Source organism: Daphnia pulicaria, chromosome 1 (assembly GCF_021234035.1).
Source record: "Daphnia pulicaria isolate SC F1-1A chromosome 1, SC_F0-13Bv2, whole genome shotgun sequence".
Lineage (NCBI taxonomy): Eukaryota > Metazoa > Arthropoda > Branchiopoda > Diplostraca > Daphniidae > Daphnia > Daphnia pulicaria.
In genome coordinates, this window is record NC_060913.1 from 30798857 (window position 1) to 30814825 (window position 15969).

At 41.1% G+C, this 15969-nt stretch overlaps 3 protein-coding genes across 6 annotated transcripts; 1 reads left to right on the forward strand and 2 right to left on the reverse strand.

Moving 5' to 3' along the window:
* Positions 1–455: 455 nt before the first annotated feature.
* Positions 456–14224, reverse strand: LOC124340921 (soluble guanylate cyclase 88E-like). 4 transcript variants are annotated; one of them, XM_046793760.1, is made up of 17 exons: positions 14140–14224; positions 8966–9191; positions 7721–7847; positions 6210–6364; positions 5933–6138; positions 5194–5317; positions 4989–5109; positions 4793–4919; positions 4471–4675; positions 3738–3884; positions 3525–3657; positions 3014–3094; positions 2886–2912; positions 2624–2743; positions 2173–2343; positions 1442–1684; positions 456–1344 (listed from the first exon to the last, which is right to left on the reverse strand). In XM_046793760.1, the coding sequence occupies exons 2-17, from the start codon at positions 9131–9133 to the stop codon at positions 917–919; spliced, it is 2583 nt and encodes an 860-aa protein (XP_046649716.1). In that variant the 5' UTR covers positions 9134–9191; positions 14140–14224; the 3' UTR covers positions 456–916. The 4 variants fall into 4 exon arrangements, with proteins under 4 accessions (XP_046649716.1, XP_046649708.1, XP_046649688.1 ...); XM_046793752.1 differs by having other exon boundaries at positions 456–1341; positions 2113–2343; XM_046793732.1 differs by having other exon boundaries at positions 2113–2343.
* On the forward strand, positions 12892–14815 carry LOC124341835 (beta-galactoside alpha-2,6-sialyltransferase 2-like). The gene is made up of 4 exons (XM_046794789.1): positions 12892–13601; positions 13670–13869; positions 13931–14105; positions 14166–14815. Exons 1-4 carry the CDS (start codon positions 13091–13093, stop codon positions 14411–14413), a joined length of 1134 nt encoding a protein of 377 aa, XP_046650745.1. The 5' UTR covers positions 12892–13090; the 3' UTR covers positions 14414–14815.
* LOC124341863 (MYG1 exonuclease-like) lies at positions 14411–15880 on the reverse strand. The gene is made up of 5 exons (XM_046794817.1): positions 15767–15880; positions 15444–15707; positions 15201–15387; positions 14926–15140; positions 14411–14859 (listed from the first exon to the last, which is right to left on the reverse strand). Exons 1-5 carry the CDS (start codon positions 15796–15798, stop codon positions 14469–14471), a joined length of 1089 nt encoding a protein of 362 aa, XP_046650773.1. The 5' UTR covers positions 15799–15880; the 3' UTR covers positions 14411–14468.
* Positions 15881–15969: the final 89 nt, after the last annotated feature.

A 15969-nucleotide genomic window follows, 5' to 3' on the forward strand; every position in this document is an offset into this window, starting at 1 on the left:
GGGTGTGTACGTCATTGATTGTATTGATCTGCTGCGTGGAAGGGCAGGGAGAGCAAGGGGCATGTTACTGACTAGGGCTGGCCGCTGGCGCGATGACAAACATGATAGTGGTTGTGCACGATGAACCACTCCAAAACTGTCTTGATCTTTTAAAACAAAGTGATGTATATATGTTCTCAAGACGGTTTTGCATTCCGTTAACAGAAAGTAAGACAAATTTTTCGAGAAAGAAATCATCAATATATATATCATCATATATAAATTAATTTAAATAGACAAACCGATGAAAGCGATCGCCTGCTCCTTCCCTGCGTTATTTTTGTTCGTATAAAACAATTTCAAATAAACCACAGCAACATGATGATATGATCCTCTTAAAAGAGATACATTATACATAATCAGACTAGAAAGCAAAGTGATGAATCGAAAGAGCAAGAAGAAATACATATGTCACATTGAAAAGATCATACAAGTATAAGAAATTGACCAAATATAATTTTCTGTAAAAATGTTACGTTGCTCGGTTTTCTCTCTTTTTGAGGGGGTTCAAGGGGACCAGAAAACAATGATACTTGGGACGGGCATTTTGTCATTAGGAACGACACCATATTGATCACTCCATCATCTCAAAGTCTGAACAACTACGCGCGCACTAACATATTGCAAAATAACTCAATCTTTCGGTTAGGATAGCCTTTTTTTTCTCTAGTTTGACGTTCAGTAGCTGCGTAGGATCGACAGATTGATGGAATGTGTAGACGTCAAGGAATCGATAAGCGTTCGTGGATTGGATGCCAAGTGAGTGTACCTTGTTTCCTTTTTACTTCTACTTTGACTGATTGGATAGCTTGTTTGTTTCTCTAATACCCCGTTAAAACTTGCCTTTCCCTCCAATTGAATTAACGTTAACAGAAGCTCACAGGATAGAGCACGTCGCACTTCTAGGGTCCCCGTTAGCAGACGTAACGGTCACAGTAAGTCTTGGAGGCCGAACTCCAAAAGTTGGACAGCAAAATTCGTTGCCTAGACCAGAAGCCATGGCGGTGGCAGCAGCTGAAACGGCCGCAGCCGTCGCCGCGGTACTTCCGTCGTGAGTTCCGCCATCGATTGCCGGATCACCGGGTAAGTTGAATGACAAGCCCATGAAACCATCTGAGCGAGTTTTGGGTGTGAGGAGACCAGCTGTCGAATCCTTTTTTATGCCATTGTGGCCGACGGTTATGTCTGGTGGGGCACAGTTTAATTTGGAAACTAGCGGGAACGAAGAGGCTGGTGGCGTCGACGGCGCCTTGGGATTGCTCATTCCTCCGCTGGGCGATTTCTTCGAGGCTAAAGCCTTGCCTGCTAATGGAACAATCCCAACCCAAAACGAGAAAAGATAAATAACCTTATTTGCAATTCAATTAGATTTGTTTTCCCCCGGTTCAAGTTAACGCATTACCATGAGGGCAGATGAATTTTAGATCGAACTTTTTGGCCGCCGGCTTGGACGATAAAGTCAAAGGCGATGGGGTCGTTGGCATCGCCGAATGACTGCTGCCACTTGGGGTGATACTTCGAACTACATTTTCGTACAACTTGCTCTTGGCCGACGACGAATGGAGTGTCGTTTGTAAAGCCTTCTCCATTTCTTTGAGACTACGTCGATTCTGATGTGGAATCACTTCATTTGTACTTCCGCCTCCTAGCACGGGAAAGAAGAAAGCAATAATGATCTCGATACGAGTTCAGCTAGAGAAAACATTCGATATGAGAACACGGAAAGAAATCTCATTAGTTGAGGGACTAGCTTCCTAGAAACACAAATAAAGGGCATCTGCAATCAAACAAACTCAACGTACACGAAAATTAAGTCTTAACTAATTAAATCCTGGAATAACCGAAATCATCAGCTCTTGACATTCCCCAGTTCTCAGTTTTAATTACAGCAAGTTAATTAGCCGCGGCTCTCCATCCGTGCATCACAAACACACTAGTCATTTCCCGTTAAATAGGTGCGTGCATACAGTACAGGCTATACTATCAATCTGCATTTCTATTCAAATTCAAATGTATACTACAATCTGTCGACGAATAAAATATCAGGGCAGATGCTGGCAAAGTGGCACCAACCTGAAGTAACCAACGAAACCGGACTAATATTCCGGTTGCTCATACCGCTCGTAACCGCACCTTTGCGAGCCACGGTGACATCGTCCATGGTGACGGGACTGTATCTCCGATTCATAGATGATCCCGCTCTGCTTTCCGCCAGCAATTCTTCCGGAACAGCGGAAATTCTACCGGATCTGTCCGAAGCGCACCGTCCTTTCTTCCCTGTCAACCAGTACGTCTTCATCTGACCTGCATTATGCAATGAATACATGGATGATATTAAACTGGACCGTTTTTATTCCTCTTTCTGGGTGTGTGTTGCCTTGGCAACAGCAAAAAAAAGTTCTTTTATCCGCCACATTTGCCCGTGGATAGCGGGCAATATCGCGGGAGAGTGCATGTGGCGAGTTGCCACAAGACATTCGAAAGATACTAGGGGACTAAAAGGGACCGAGGGTAAGTAGCTACATGCAAATCAATACAAAAGGGGGATCAGGACTTTTCAGGAGCGGGGAGAGAGCCTCTATACCTTTCCCTTTGACGACAATCTCGCCACGATCTGCAGCTAAATAGTCGGGCCCGAGCAGTTCGTAGGTCGTCTGCGAAATGTGGATTTTCATCGGCTCGCTCGTCGACTCCATTCTCGAGGCTGGTCGTATATTGACGTAACAGAAGACAAGGAAATGTAGAATTTATTATTGAGTAACGAATACGGCAGAGAGCTAGACGACATAAATAAAAGACCAGAAAAACCGATTCGGACTCAATGGCCCGGCACTATCGTCTTTTACCCGTATTGACAGAGTCACCGAAGAGGCCTACATTCGCCAAAAAGAGAAAAGAGAGAAAGTTAACAAGTCCGGAGAAAAGAACGACGACAAGAAAGAAAGAACTGGAACTAGTCGTATTCATTACGTACAGTAGCGCGGCATTTTGAGTCCAACGACGCCCGCTACAACAGCACCCGAGTGAACGCCGACTCTGATGCTCAGATGTTGTCCTATTTTGAGACATATTATTAATTCAAGTCATTACGGGGGATTTGTGAAAAGCCTGGAGGAAACATCATCAATCATTCAGACATGATAACTCTTCAATTCGGAATGGGCTCTCGATAATTAAGGCACTCTTATTATCCGGGTTATGAATGTTAATAATGTACATATAATACGTTTTTAGAAAAACGTGAAAAGTATTGATCTTCCTCCTTTTCGGGAGGAAAAAAAAAGATTAACGTTCCGTTGAATCTTTTCCATGACTGCAATATAGCATGAAGATAAGATTGCCGAGATCCCTTCCGTCGGCCGGACAACGGAACTAACGCAATAACTCGGAGAAATACATAGTGCTATGGTTATCGAGGCCATCTGAAATAAAGAAACCAGACGAAAAGAAGAAGGAGAAAAAAAAATGGTTTTTGGGTTGAAGACCTGTAGACGGATCAGTCAGATCTTGAATAGCATCAACCATGTCCATTGCCATATCACACGTGCGGGCAGCATGAAGGACATCTTTGACGGGGGCCCCTCCCACGGCCATGTAAGCATCACCAATGGTCTCCACCTGACAGAATTAGGTGAGTGTGAATTATTCATCTCTGTCTGATATGTGGGTGGATTTTTTGAAGGAGCAGGGCAGCCAACCTTGTAGACGCCATTGAGCTCGGTGAGTCGATCAAAGATGGAGTACATGGAGTTGAGCATCGAGACGACTTCCATCGGACTGATTCGGCTACAGATTTCTGTAAATGTCACCACGTCGCTGAACAGGATCGTTACACATTCAAAGACCTGTGGTGAACCAAAGGGGTGGAAACCATCATGACATAATGAAGGCAAAAGGCAAGGTTTCTAATAATGAATGGACCCCAGTTTTATTAGTTCATTTATAGATTAGCGAGGCGGTGCCGAGCAACATTAGATGACGTCAAAAGACTTTGTTCTCTCTATCGCCTCCACAGTGTCACGGAAACATTGGTATCAGAGGGGGAGGGAGGGAAAAAACACACAGCAGACACAGAGAAATAAAAGAAATAATCTACCTTGTTATACCCTATCACATTCTCATTATAATTCCCCTTGTTTTTTTTCTCTTTTGATGTTGTTTGTGTTTTTCCCCCCTTCATGATTCCAATATGTGTTGTCGGCGTGCATTAAGCCGTCATAAAAGAGTGACAACCAACTAATGAAGCTTTGTGACTTTTTGGGGGTTGAAAACAAAGAATATCTCCAGGACTACTCTTAAGAAAGGGAGAGCTTATTCTCTTTCTATCTAGTGCCTATTTTTTTTTCCTTTTTTGGGTTGCCTGGATGTTGTTACGCATCCTGGTTATCCACTATCCGGTTATATTTGTTTGTAAACATAATACTGACTCACCTGGCACGTATCAACGGGATTTTCTCCTTTGCGAAGCCGATCAGCCACGAGCTTGGGTATCATTTGATAAAGAAGCTCGTCGGTGCGCTTCATTTCTTCGTCGAGTTTTTTCATGGACTCTTCCAGTTTCTTAGATTTCTGCTGTTCTTGGTCAAGTGCCAATTTCAATTCGACCGACTGCTGCGTACCGGCCATCATCAAATCCCTGCGAGGAAAAATGAAATAAAATTAAACAAGATATTTTCTCGACTGTTGTGTCTTTCTTCAATCATTTTCTGAATGTCAAAAAGTACGACAAGTCACGAAGGACACACGTCAATACCTGGAAAAATCGTGCATGGATAAATCGTTGATAAAGAGTCCAACCCGGATCATGGCGTCCAGATCATTCATCTGTGGCGTGCCTAGAAAGACGATCATCTTCCATTCTTCCATGTAGAGCATTTGTCCTAAAAATTTCGTTATTTTAGATTTAGGAGAAAGTATTTCGAGATGGCAATTTCTTATAATTAGCTCACCTTTTAAATGGATCTTTCTACTGCTGTCCTCGCAGTCGGTGTCTCCTATTTCGTTGGAACCACCGATTACCAACGACTTGTGAGACACAAGCTCGAAAATGTTGTTGGTTCGTTTCAATATCTGCAAATGAAATAAAACACAGGGAAGAAGAATGCACGTAATCACGACATTCGTGGGAAAAACCAGCAGTGGAAGAAATGTTACCGATGTGAATTTGAAGTCGACGAGGGGGCGGGTTAGGTCGAAGACTTCGGAAATATCCTGACCGATCAATTCGGGTAGAATGTGGGCCAACGAATTCCCGATGTTTTTAATGATCATGTCGGATCTAATCATTCCATCGAACATCCAATATGTGTAGCGCATATGAAAAAGGGGGGGGGGGGAGGGAAAAGAAATACACATAGATATAGTATGAGTTCAAAGAAAGAATCTCATCATGTGATGGTCTTTCTTGTTAGACGCATTGACAGGGCCCCATAGACATTGGAGGAGAAATCGATAACATCATAACATTACCACCCTGCACAGCCGTACAGTACCAACATCCTCTACAACCAAATGTGACGAGGTTCACGGGGCACACGTCTTTTCAAAAATAAAAAGCCCAGCACGCTCTCTCAGCTGTCACTTTAATAAATACAAAGAAGATACTGGAAGAGAAACCGTCACACTGAACGCGCACTCGTTGGAAATGCAATGAGAAACTTGACAAGGCAAACATAAGTTTGACTTGTGCATTATTATTAGATGAAGATTGTCAAGATTGTCATCCTCGGCGAGTGCTCGAACAATAGCGTCAGTGATTGATCTTGTACAGTATGTACACTCATCTTCGAATGACTTATAACAACGGAAATGAAATCATCCATCGATTGTTAGCGAAAAAACAAACTTCGGCAGTGCAATCAGGCGGATGTACTATATAGATCAAACAGTTTACCCGAAAAGGATGCAGAACGGAAAGATGTCGATAAAGATGGATGCTTTGAGGGGCAAGCATTGATCCTCGCGATCCAGGGCCGTCAGCGTGGAAAAGGCTCGATTGTCGAACTTGAGATTGAACGTCACTACATGCATGTCGAACGACATTTCTTCCTTGATGATCGTGATATCCACATCGTCCAATTTGTAGATTTCCTTGCCAACCTTTGAAAAGCGACTCGGGTTAATATTTGTTACAAGAGATGTATAACCGTCAGCAGTCTTAACCGGATTACCTGTTTGATTTGGCCCATTGTGTAGTGAACAAAACCGCGTCTCTTTGACCGGTAGTGAAGTGTCAGTCCAGTACTTGTCTCGTTCTCACAGAAGAAGGATGGCGCTCTCATTCTCGGGTAAGAGAACTTCAAATACTCGTGCAAATTATCTAATCCTATTCAATTGACATTATGAAGCACATCAGTCATACTTGAGCGAACAGTTGAGACAGCTCAGTACAAATAAATCTAAACGAGTTTTTACCTGATTTCAATTAGATTTGCCATTGAAATTAGGTCATGGCGTTCAGTGAAAAAGTCGGTTGTTTGCTCAACCGAAAGCAATTTCCTAGTAGGTACTAAATTGAATAGGCTTGTATCAAGGAGGTCTCTATATCGACAACAATCTATCTTATCGTGTGTACAAGAACATCTCCAACGTCTTGGTCGGGTCTAAGCTCGATGGCTTGTCACGGATCGTTAACTACGTATAGTGATTGGACTGGCAAGTTGGGAAACATCCTTACTAGAGAAATGTACAACTCTATCGATTCTCGTCGTTCGTTTGCTAACACGCACCATACTTCTTCGTATTGCATCTCTAGACTTTTATTCTAATTCACATCCGCCATTTGTGGAAATGATCAATAACCATCTCGCTGATGTCTCACTGCCAAACTTTTCCGTGTGCTGCGTGATTTTACGAGTTGGAATCCCCGCAGGAGAAGAAGAAAGTTTCCATTTATCTACCCACCTGTCTTATTCCATAGTTGCTGGTAATCGTTAGCGGAGCGAAAATGTAGCTAAGATGAAATTCGATCTTTATACAAAGTATTAGCAACAAGATTATACAACTGAAGCTTATTTAAACCTGCGATACGGTCAAGGTGAACGGCGCAGAATGAAACTCGATCGGCTTATTAGGTTATGCAGTCAATCCCGCTCATGTCGAAAGAAGTGGTCTCTTGGTTACACGGAAATGGATGTTTTCGATTATTAAAAAAACAAACAATTGTTGACATAGGCCCTTTTATGTTTGACAACACAAGTGGGATACATCCTACCAACTGTTGGACGTGCCAATTCATACCAAAAAGCTAACATTCGAGATTTCGTAATTGCTATTTCAGTCAACTGTAATTTGTTACAATAGGCTAACATCAAATAATTGCTTATTTTTAGATATTTTTTCTGAAAAGAATCTATTGGCTTAGACTGGGTTTCCCTTTTCTTTCATGACCTCCACCACTTGAAAGGCAAGATCAAATCTGTTATATGGCTGCCTGACGTACGAGATACGACATATAATTCAATTAATAACATTGAGTAACCTTTTTGTCATTTTAGTAAAAGATCGTTGGAAATGGTAGGCCTATTTTTCCCATTTTACAAATGATTTGATCAGTCTAAAGATTTCCTATATAGCCCTAGTTTATTTGTGTAGCTTTTTCTGCCCTAGTTTCTATAAAAGGAGATCCTATCGAATATTTTCTAGATCCACATTAAAGGAATGAAAAGAATTCCCCCCTTACCATTCAGGAAATCCCGCATGTGACGGCCGAGGACGGAAAGCACTCGATCGTAGCCGTATTGCCCGACGAAATCCACAAAGTATTCTCCCATAAGAGCCATGAATTCATGTTCGGGCACCTGGAGCAACTGTACAATAAATGGGAGAAACATTTAGCGAATATTTATCTATGATTATTATAGTGAATATATTGGTCATTACAATGAATAATAATATCTTTTCAATGTCTCTGGGTATACAACACACAAAAGAGCGTCTCAAATAACTCGAGTTTTCCATGTCCATGAGCAGTAGATGAGTGTCCACGGTTACTCACTGGCCATGTAATTAAGGGTCCCTCTATATTACTTGTCGGGTAATCAGATATCAACTCAACCTGAATTATTGATCTTTAGAAGCGCAACAAGACGTGCAATCCCCGTGTTGTGCTAATCTAAATTACAGGCACAGTAAAATGTACGGTGTGCGTTACTGTAAATAATTTGATCCCGCAACACACACTTGATTCTATATGGGAATCCAAGCCACCTGGTATAATAAGTAAAACATAATGATGCAATTGAAAGCATCTTTGGGCACAATAGTTGGTACTTCTGCTGCACCTACACACATCTTCTCTTTGACTTGAGAGTTTCTCTTCAAAGTTGAAAGCGCAGTGCCCCGCATATCTACTTGATTTTAACCATAAATTTTTAGTAGCTTATCCAAAAGATCTGTAAAATGTAATCAGAAGTATTCCCAAGAAACTTTATAACAATAGGAGCCACTGTATTATACGGAGTGTAGCCTCAAGTCAACCCCACCCACTTACTTCCGCCGTATCAAATTAAGTTTACAGGATTTCCACACGAATAAATCGAATCATTTCCATGGTCCTTTTTCCCACCCTTTTTTACACATACTTTGTCGGCGATATCAAAATTCCATTTCTACTCTTTGAATATTGCTCGATATAATAAAACTGTGATCACAGCAACGCAGATTTATCCTTTAGTGCCTATATAATACTGTCTCTACTTGCTTAGTGTACAGTATCTTCCATAAAAATCCGAACACCTTTGCCTCCTTCATTATTTTTAAAAAATATTTCGGCTTTTTTTTCTTAATTCTAATAAATGAACTTTGTAAAATAATTAATTCTACACATAATATAAAGTCTTGAAAGTTAAAAAAAAGAAAATACATTAAACTGGGCTGTTTGAAAAAAAAATGGCGTTCGGATTTTTATGGAAGATACTGTACGTACCTCGATGGCTTTTGCCGACAATCTCGGAATCAAATTCTCGGGGTAGACTTGATGAGTGGAAAAAGAGGTCTGTTCGACGGCGGCTGCTCGTCGAATCTCCTCCCATTTCTCTTCACCGTAATTTTCTTTGATGTAACAAGCCAGACTTTCCAACAGAAGCCCGTACATTTTAGCCGATTACTTCCGCCCACCACAAGCAGCTGAACACAATGGAGTAGTAGGGGATCTGAAAGAAAGCAGAATAAAATGTTGTACACAAAAAATGAAATACTGTGTTACGTCATTTATTAATCCGACCAATTGCCTCGTTTGCCGATACTATACTTTAGTGCGCACCTAACCACCCCAATTTATAGATTGCCCAGAAAATATCATAATAACGTCAAGAGCGGACACGGTTATAAGAGTCTTTTCAGATACTGTCGTATCATGCGAAAATATGCACGTTCTCTCTTCTGGGCTCAAGGGAACGTCGGAGCTCTTTGAATTGCATGCTTACAGTCCATGGATGTTCTCGCAGACTTTACACTTAAAACTTGGGCGCACCCGTCGATCCAAAGTGGACGCGCGGTAAAGATGGCGGCTAAATTTAGCGCCATATTCAAAAAGAGTGAGGGGGTTTGAGCTGTGCGGTTGGCATGTTCAACCATTAAGATAGATTAGAGTGGCATTCAGGTTGAGTGTATGCCTTGTGCCATAAAGCGCGCCCGCTTTACAGTATAGCGAAGGCGGGATTAAATTTAGCCCATCAATCAAAGCATTTTCGTGGGTGAAAAGAATGGAAAGGACCCTGTTGAATAAAACGTCACTTCAGACCGTCACCTTTAGCTATTTACCGTCAGGCTGTTTGTGTTTTTTTTCTTTCTCCCCAATGATAATCTTATTCCAAAAAATCTCGAATTGTTTACCGAGAATACTATTTTTATGGCTGGCCATCACTTTAGGGAAATCTCCGTTTCGAAATGGAAGAATTACGGGGGATGTAATAGCACTCACATAAAATAGGCAATGACTGTATTTCCGTGGAAAATACCAATAATAAATGTCGCCGGTTTTTTTTTTTTCTAAATAGACTTCCTAGTAATTTCGTTTTCCAAATCGCTTAATAAGAACTAAAAAGGTCGACGTATCTTCAACGTTAGCAATGACGAAATCCGATTTTATTTCCCCAGATGTCTTACTCCGATTTTCTCAAGTCACCATTACATAAAATCATTCATCGGAATAAGAAGTATCTAAATAAAAAGTAAGCCTGGCAGCCAAGCCCTAAGCAGTTTAGCTTCACAAATTAATCAAAGTGAACTAGACACTATTTCAATAAATAACAAAAGTGAAGATGAAAGTGGTTTTCGATCAATATATTTCTACATTAGCTTCAGATTTTCAATTAGAGCGCGAGGCAACAGCCAGACCTCAATGATTCTTTATGGACGTCGGTGACGCAACATAAATCTTCCTCTCTCAGCCAACAGCCAACCATTCGTTTTCTATCCGTGCCCTTTCGCGCTCCTTATTCTTTCTGATACGGTTCATTTAAAAGCGAGTGGGATTTGTCGTAAGAATTAAGACCCATTTTATGTGTAAAACGGTCATTTCCTCGGCCAACAACAAGAATATCGAATTGAAAGTGAAAGATTAGTTCCTGCTGACCTGTTGCTGAGATTTGGCTTCCGAAGCGACTCCGAGAAAATCTAATGAAGAGCCAACAAAAATAATCTCTTCTTTTTTTAGACGTTCAATAAGTCCTGGGTGAAGCCAGACAACGCGCTGTTGAAGCCCACTTGAACCGTCATTATTAATAAAAATAAAACTGCGCTGTTCTCTATTTTCCAACGATTTCAAAATTTTTGATTTGATTTTGTCCCACGTGCGACAAGAAAACAACAACAACGACGACACAAGTCGATTAAGAGCGCACTTTTTGAACGTTCAGCGTGACAAGTCGAAACGATTGGCGAATTATGTGACGCTAGGAAGAATTTTGTGAAGGTCCGAGCGGCATCCACCAGCAGATTCGACTGAAAAAGAAGACCTGCTGGATGCGTATGTTTAAGTGCCTGAAGAGAGCGAGTCCTTCTGCTCCCGTAGGAAGCTGTGTGTGTGTTTGGGGGTTGTGCCCTTGCGCGCGCGATCCGATAGTCTTTTCTTTTCCATTTCTTTCTCGACCGAAGACGACGCTCCCTTCCACATAACACATACATCACGTGTTACATAGTACACAAAAGGGCGGTGCCAAGCGAGGTTTCTTCCGACACTGTCTCTTGTCACTTTGTCTGATTATACCGAGGAAACAGCTCCTTGGTTTGATTGCAACATCATTCCCCTTACTATGACGTAGCCAAAATGTTTACCCCACGACTTGACGTAAAAATGGTGCACGTAATATTCTTTTGTTTTACATCTTGTGTGTCATCAACATGATGGGAGGAGGAGAACAGGATCATCTTCAGGGAATCGAATAATACTGGGTTGGTTCACAGTTCCCTGAAGGTATGTACGACGAGGGGTGGAGTTATTAAGTTTGTAAAGCGAATCCCCAAAAGAAATTATTTTTTAGGGCACTTTTATTGTGGAGGCGGGTCTGCACTGCTGAAAAGATGGGAGGGTATTCGGTTACCCCTTTCCAGAAATGTTCAGTTCAACTATAGAGCAATTCACCAGCAAAAAAGTTGATCACATATGAGTTGCTGTCTTTCTCGGTTTGCGGTGGTACTAGGCGTAACATGAATAAGTCATAACAAAAATGGAAGAGACCTGTGCTAAAGCTGACATGTGACACGCACCACCGGATCAACTAGATGGGGAAAGAGCCGAAAGACTGAACGCGGTGGCCACTTGTGTGCGTTTTCTTTATATAACCACGGCAATCGCGATCACCACAAACGTATCTGCGGCACGACAGCAAATGAAAAACAGCCGCCAGATCAATTGCAAATTTGCAATGCAAACAGTTCAAATTTTTAATTCCTCTCCTGCTATCTTTCGACGATGGAAAGCGAGTGGTTGGGAGAAAATGTAAAAACAATATTGGACCAGTGCGGCCTCTAAAAAAGAACAGATGATATCGATTTTAGATTGTTCCTGTTTATCGATCCTTGCGCGTCCCCAAGAGTCTCACGTCTGGTGCCAAAGAGGCGGTCGTACGACCGATCTCATAACCCTCACCACCTACCCCACCCTTACACTCCGTGTCAAAACCATTCTGTAAGCAAACGTGCGGAATGGCTGTCCTCTTTTTCACTTCCACGATTCCTCACATGTATCTCTGGTTCAAGAAACAGTACAACGATGACACTGCCAGAAAATCAGCAATTCAGACTAACTGAGAATAGAAACGGTTTCTATATGAACCTCTCTGAAAAATAAAAAAATAAACACATCCCAGAGGGAATGCACAGATAGGACGACACAAGCAGCACACACATACACAGCATCAATGTTGCTGAGGATAAGATTGCTGTGCGCATGAAAAGTCCATCCGTCTTCCTCCAGACACTCCAGCTTCGCTTGAAAAGTTGTCACGAAAACAAAAAAAACCGAGAGAATTGATTGCTTCTTTAATTAAGGCCTTAAAAACTGCTAATGAATTGTTGTGAATAGACAGCAAGGAATCCAATGCATCCCATAATAGAAGTATATAAAAAAAAGGCTCTCACTAATGAGACCTTCACAAGGGCAGAATGCCAGTTCGTGCTGACTTCTTCTCACGCGACACTCACGGTTCCCTACGGTTACGTAAAAAACAGATTTTATTGCATTACAAAAATTATTGCAACGTCAAATCCCAGGGCTCCTAAAAACTTCAGTGAGAGACGGTTGAAAAGCTTCATCGAATTTACTTGAAATTTTGTAAAAAAAAAAAAAAATTTATAATTTCCTTAAATTTTCGTCTGGCAACGCCGTTGCGTCGACTGCATTTCACCAAATCAAGAATCGAATAACATAAAGATCAGTTAAATTTCTTTCGACATGTAGACGTGACAAAATAGAGAAGAAACCGCATAAAAGATCTAGTCACTGCCGACCGAGTGTTATCAATGAATAATTCAAGAACTGTATCCATTTCAACTAATTTGACGTTATGGCAATCTTACTTCTCTAGACGTTCTTTTTAGGGTGTACAAAATGAAACGGAGCTCAGTTCTCCTGTGGCTGGGTATTAATCTTGCAGCGGCAGCCACGATATGTTACGTAGTATTAGCTGTACATTACCATCCCAAACAATCTCCTACAAGGATCCAACCTGCTGCTGATACATCTTATTCTCACATTCGTGATGGCATACACCAGCGTGTCAACCTCAGGGAGAAATTGACTTCACACAAACACAGAGTAATTTCTCAACTCAGACAGTCACTACTCCAACAGAAAGTATCGTCCAAACATTTTACACTCAACCAAGCCCGGTTCTTTGGGACTAAAAAACTCAAAGACTTGACACCTTCAATGTTACTCGAAAATCTCCAGAACAGCTTGGAGAAATCACATTTCCATACCATAACTTCCCTAACTAATGTGTTTCCAAAAGAAAAACAACTACTTAAAAACAGTCAAGCATTCCAAAAGCGTTATAAAAGTTGTGCAATCGTTTCCAGTGCAGGTGCGCTACTGAATTCCGATTTGGGAACCTTTATAGGTAACAAAATCTATAAAAAATTTGAATGTTTGATGTAAGATTAATTTTTGATATTTCGTTTTCAACAGATGGTCATGATTATGTCGTCCGTTTTAACAATGCCCCAACATTGGGATTTGAAGTCGACGTAGGCAATAAGACTTCTTTACGGATTCTTAATTCGCAAATCCTGTCCAAATCACAATTTAATTTTGTCAATTCGTCCCTCTATAAAAATGTTTCTCTACTTGTCTGGGACCCTTCAAAATATAACGCTACTCTGGAGCAGGTTTCTGAAAATTAGATCTTTGTTCAGCAAATATTTAATAACTAACTGTTATTCTATATAGTGGTCCTGCAATCCGGATTTCCCTTTCTTAGACGCCTTTTTTTCACGAAGAAATCAAATTCCTGAGGAAGAACTGCATTTAATGGACCCACGTGGACTTTGGGACTTGTGGGATTACCTCAGCTTACACAGTCCATTGCCCATTCCCCCTAATCCACCTTCATCGGGTTTTATTGGTAAAATGAGAGCAAGTAAGCGAAGATGATTTACCTTTTAATGGTGGATGTTTTCTGCAGGCCTCGCGCTGACCCTATCTTTCTGCGATTATGTCGACATGATTGAGTTTGTTCCTTCGCTGAGGATGACAAAGCGCTGTCACTATTACGATACCAATGAAGATGTAGGATGCACAATGGGAGACTGGCACCCACTAGCTGCCGAAAAGTTGCTTGTTCTTTCACTCAATCCTGCAGATGACCACGTGATTTTCGTCGATGGTTACGTCCGCATCACTGGATTCTCTAGTCAGCTACAGCAAGAGTAGCGTTGTTGTAACGTGTATTTTCTTAGTTGAATGATGATGATTACATGATAACTTTTCAATTTATAGCGAGAGCTTTCCTACCCATTTCTAGTGCACCTGCACGTGTTGAGTGGCCTCCAATGAATCCGGAAGCGTGAATAAAAACACAGCCATCGATACCAGACATTTGATCCAACTCTTTGTCTCGCAGACCTCTCCATTGGTCAGGTAAAGCTTTTCTCAGTTCGAAAGAATGAGACGAAACGGGAACGCCTTGGATCCTCCAACTACCGTTAGAATCTGGATATATACTGTACAAAATCTTCTTATCGCCAACGTCCAACCCCATTTTCTTCTCTAGCTGAAAGAAATGCTCTTTCCATGGGCATCCTCCATTGTTGAATTCGATTATTTGGCCACTTTCGTCAACAGAAAAACGATCCTCGATGGATTTGACAACCAACTCCCTGTAATAGCACAAGAGCATTTCCAATCCAGTTTCTAACACTAACAAAAAGAAAAAAAATATTTACCTAGCTGGCCACCAGCATTTGCCAAAATAATTAATTTTGTCCAAAAACTCTTCCTTGACCAATTCCATTCCTTGATTAAACTTGGTTGTAACATCTTCCTCTGTCTCTGTCTGATTCCACTTTGGGTTTAGGTTACCAACTCTGGAACTTAGATTTGTAGTGATCTTGTACCGTCCTTCACCATCATGTGTTGAAATACCATTATCGATTGCATCCTAAACAAATAAATCAGTTATTTAGAACACAATTCTAACACAAATCTTTTTGAAACTTACAATTTCTTCAATAAATCCTTCATATACTCTCTTGTAAGTTTCTTGCACCAATTTAGAGTCAACTGGCATGTTTAGAACTTGAGAAATGATTTCCTGACCAAAATGGACATACACTAACCCAGCACTTGATAGTCTAGTAACCCATGGGAAGCCTGGTTTCAATGTGGAAAAGGACTCCTGAAAAGATCTGTTTGATAAAAGAGACATCAACATCTGAACATAATTTGTTTACAAGATTTCTACCTTTGATGATGGTCATATCGGTGAACACTGGGATCAAACACTCCACCAACATCAACGACAATATCACAAGTATCTAAAATGGTCGCATTGCGAGTCCTTTTCACTAAGGCATCAGCATATTGTGGCAGGAGTTTAAGCATTGCACAAGCAAGCACTTCATCACAATGAAATTTCCCATCGTGAGTTCCAATAACTTTTCGATCATTCATTTTCTTCTCGGCGCTCATTGGCAGTAGTTTACACTTTGTAAATGATACAAATGATCTAGAACGTTTATCGGGAACGTTAGAACAATTATATAGGGAAAATTTTAAATGAATTACCTATTTAATAAATATCTGAACGTGGATTGCATGTGACGTGCCCACTGACCACGCGGAACCGGCAGATTCGAGTAACTGGCCTGGCCTCAACTGGTTGGTAATTTGAGCCAAGGTGTTGCTAAACGGAAGATGCGGCCAATGCGACAACTAAAATTGGCGCTAAATTATGAAGAAACAAAAAACTTTGATTATTATTGCTGATC

Coding starts and splice junctions, on each gene's coding strand:
- LOC124341863 (XM_046794817.1), bottom strand. CDS start 15,798: ATGCAATCCACGTTCAGATATTTATTAAATAG. Junction 15,388..15,443: donor CGATATGACCATCATCAAAG/GTAGAAATCTTG, acceptor TTTATCAAACAG/ATCTTTTCAGGAGTCCTTTT. Junction 14,860..14,925: donor AAATGCTGGTGGCCAGCTAG/GTAAATATTTTT, acceptor GTGCTATTACAG/GGAGTTGGTTGTCAAATCCA.
- LOC124340921 (XM_046793732.1), bottom strand. CDS start 9,133: ATGTACGGGCTTCTGTTGGAAAGTCTGGCTTGTTACATCAAAGAAAAT. Junction 2,344..2,623: donor GATTGTCGTCAAAGGGAAAG/GTATAGAGGCTC, acceptor TGCATAATGCAG/GTCAGATGAAGACGTACTGG. Junction 1,685..2,112: donor GGTTTCGTTGGTTACTTCAG/GTTGGTGCCACT, acceptor TTCCCGTGCTAG/GAGGCGGAAGTACAAATGAA.
- LOC124341835 (XM_046794789.1), top strand. CDS start 13,091: ATGAAACGGAGCTCAGTTCTCCTGTGGCTGGGTATTAATCTTGCAGCG. Junction 13,870..13,930: donor ATAACGCTACTCTGGAGCAG/GTTTCTGAAAAT, acceptor TATTCTATATAG/TGGTCCTGCAATCCGGATTT. Junction 14,106..14,165: donor ACCTTCATCGGGTTTTATTG/GTAAAATGAGAG, acceptor TGTTTTCTGCAG/GCCTCGCGCTGACCCTATCT.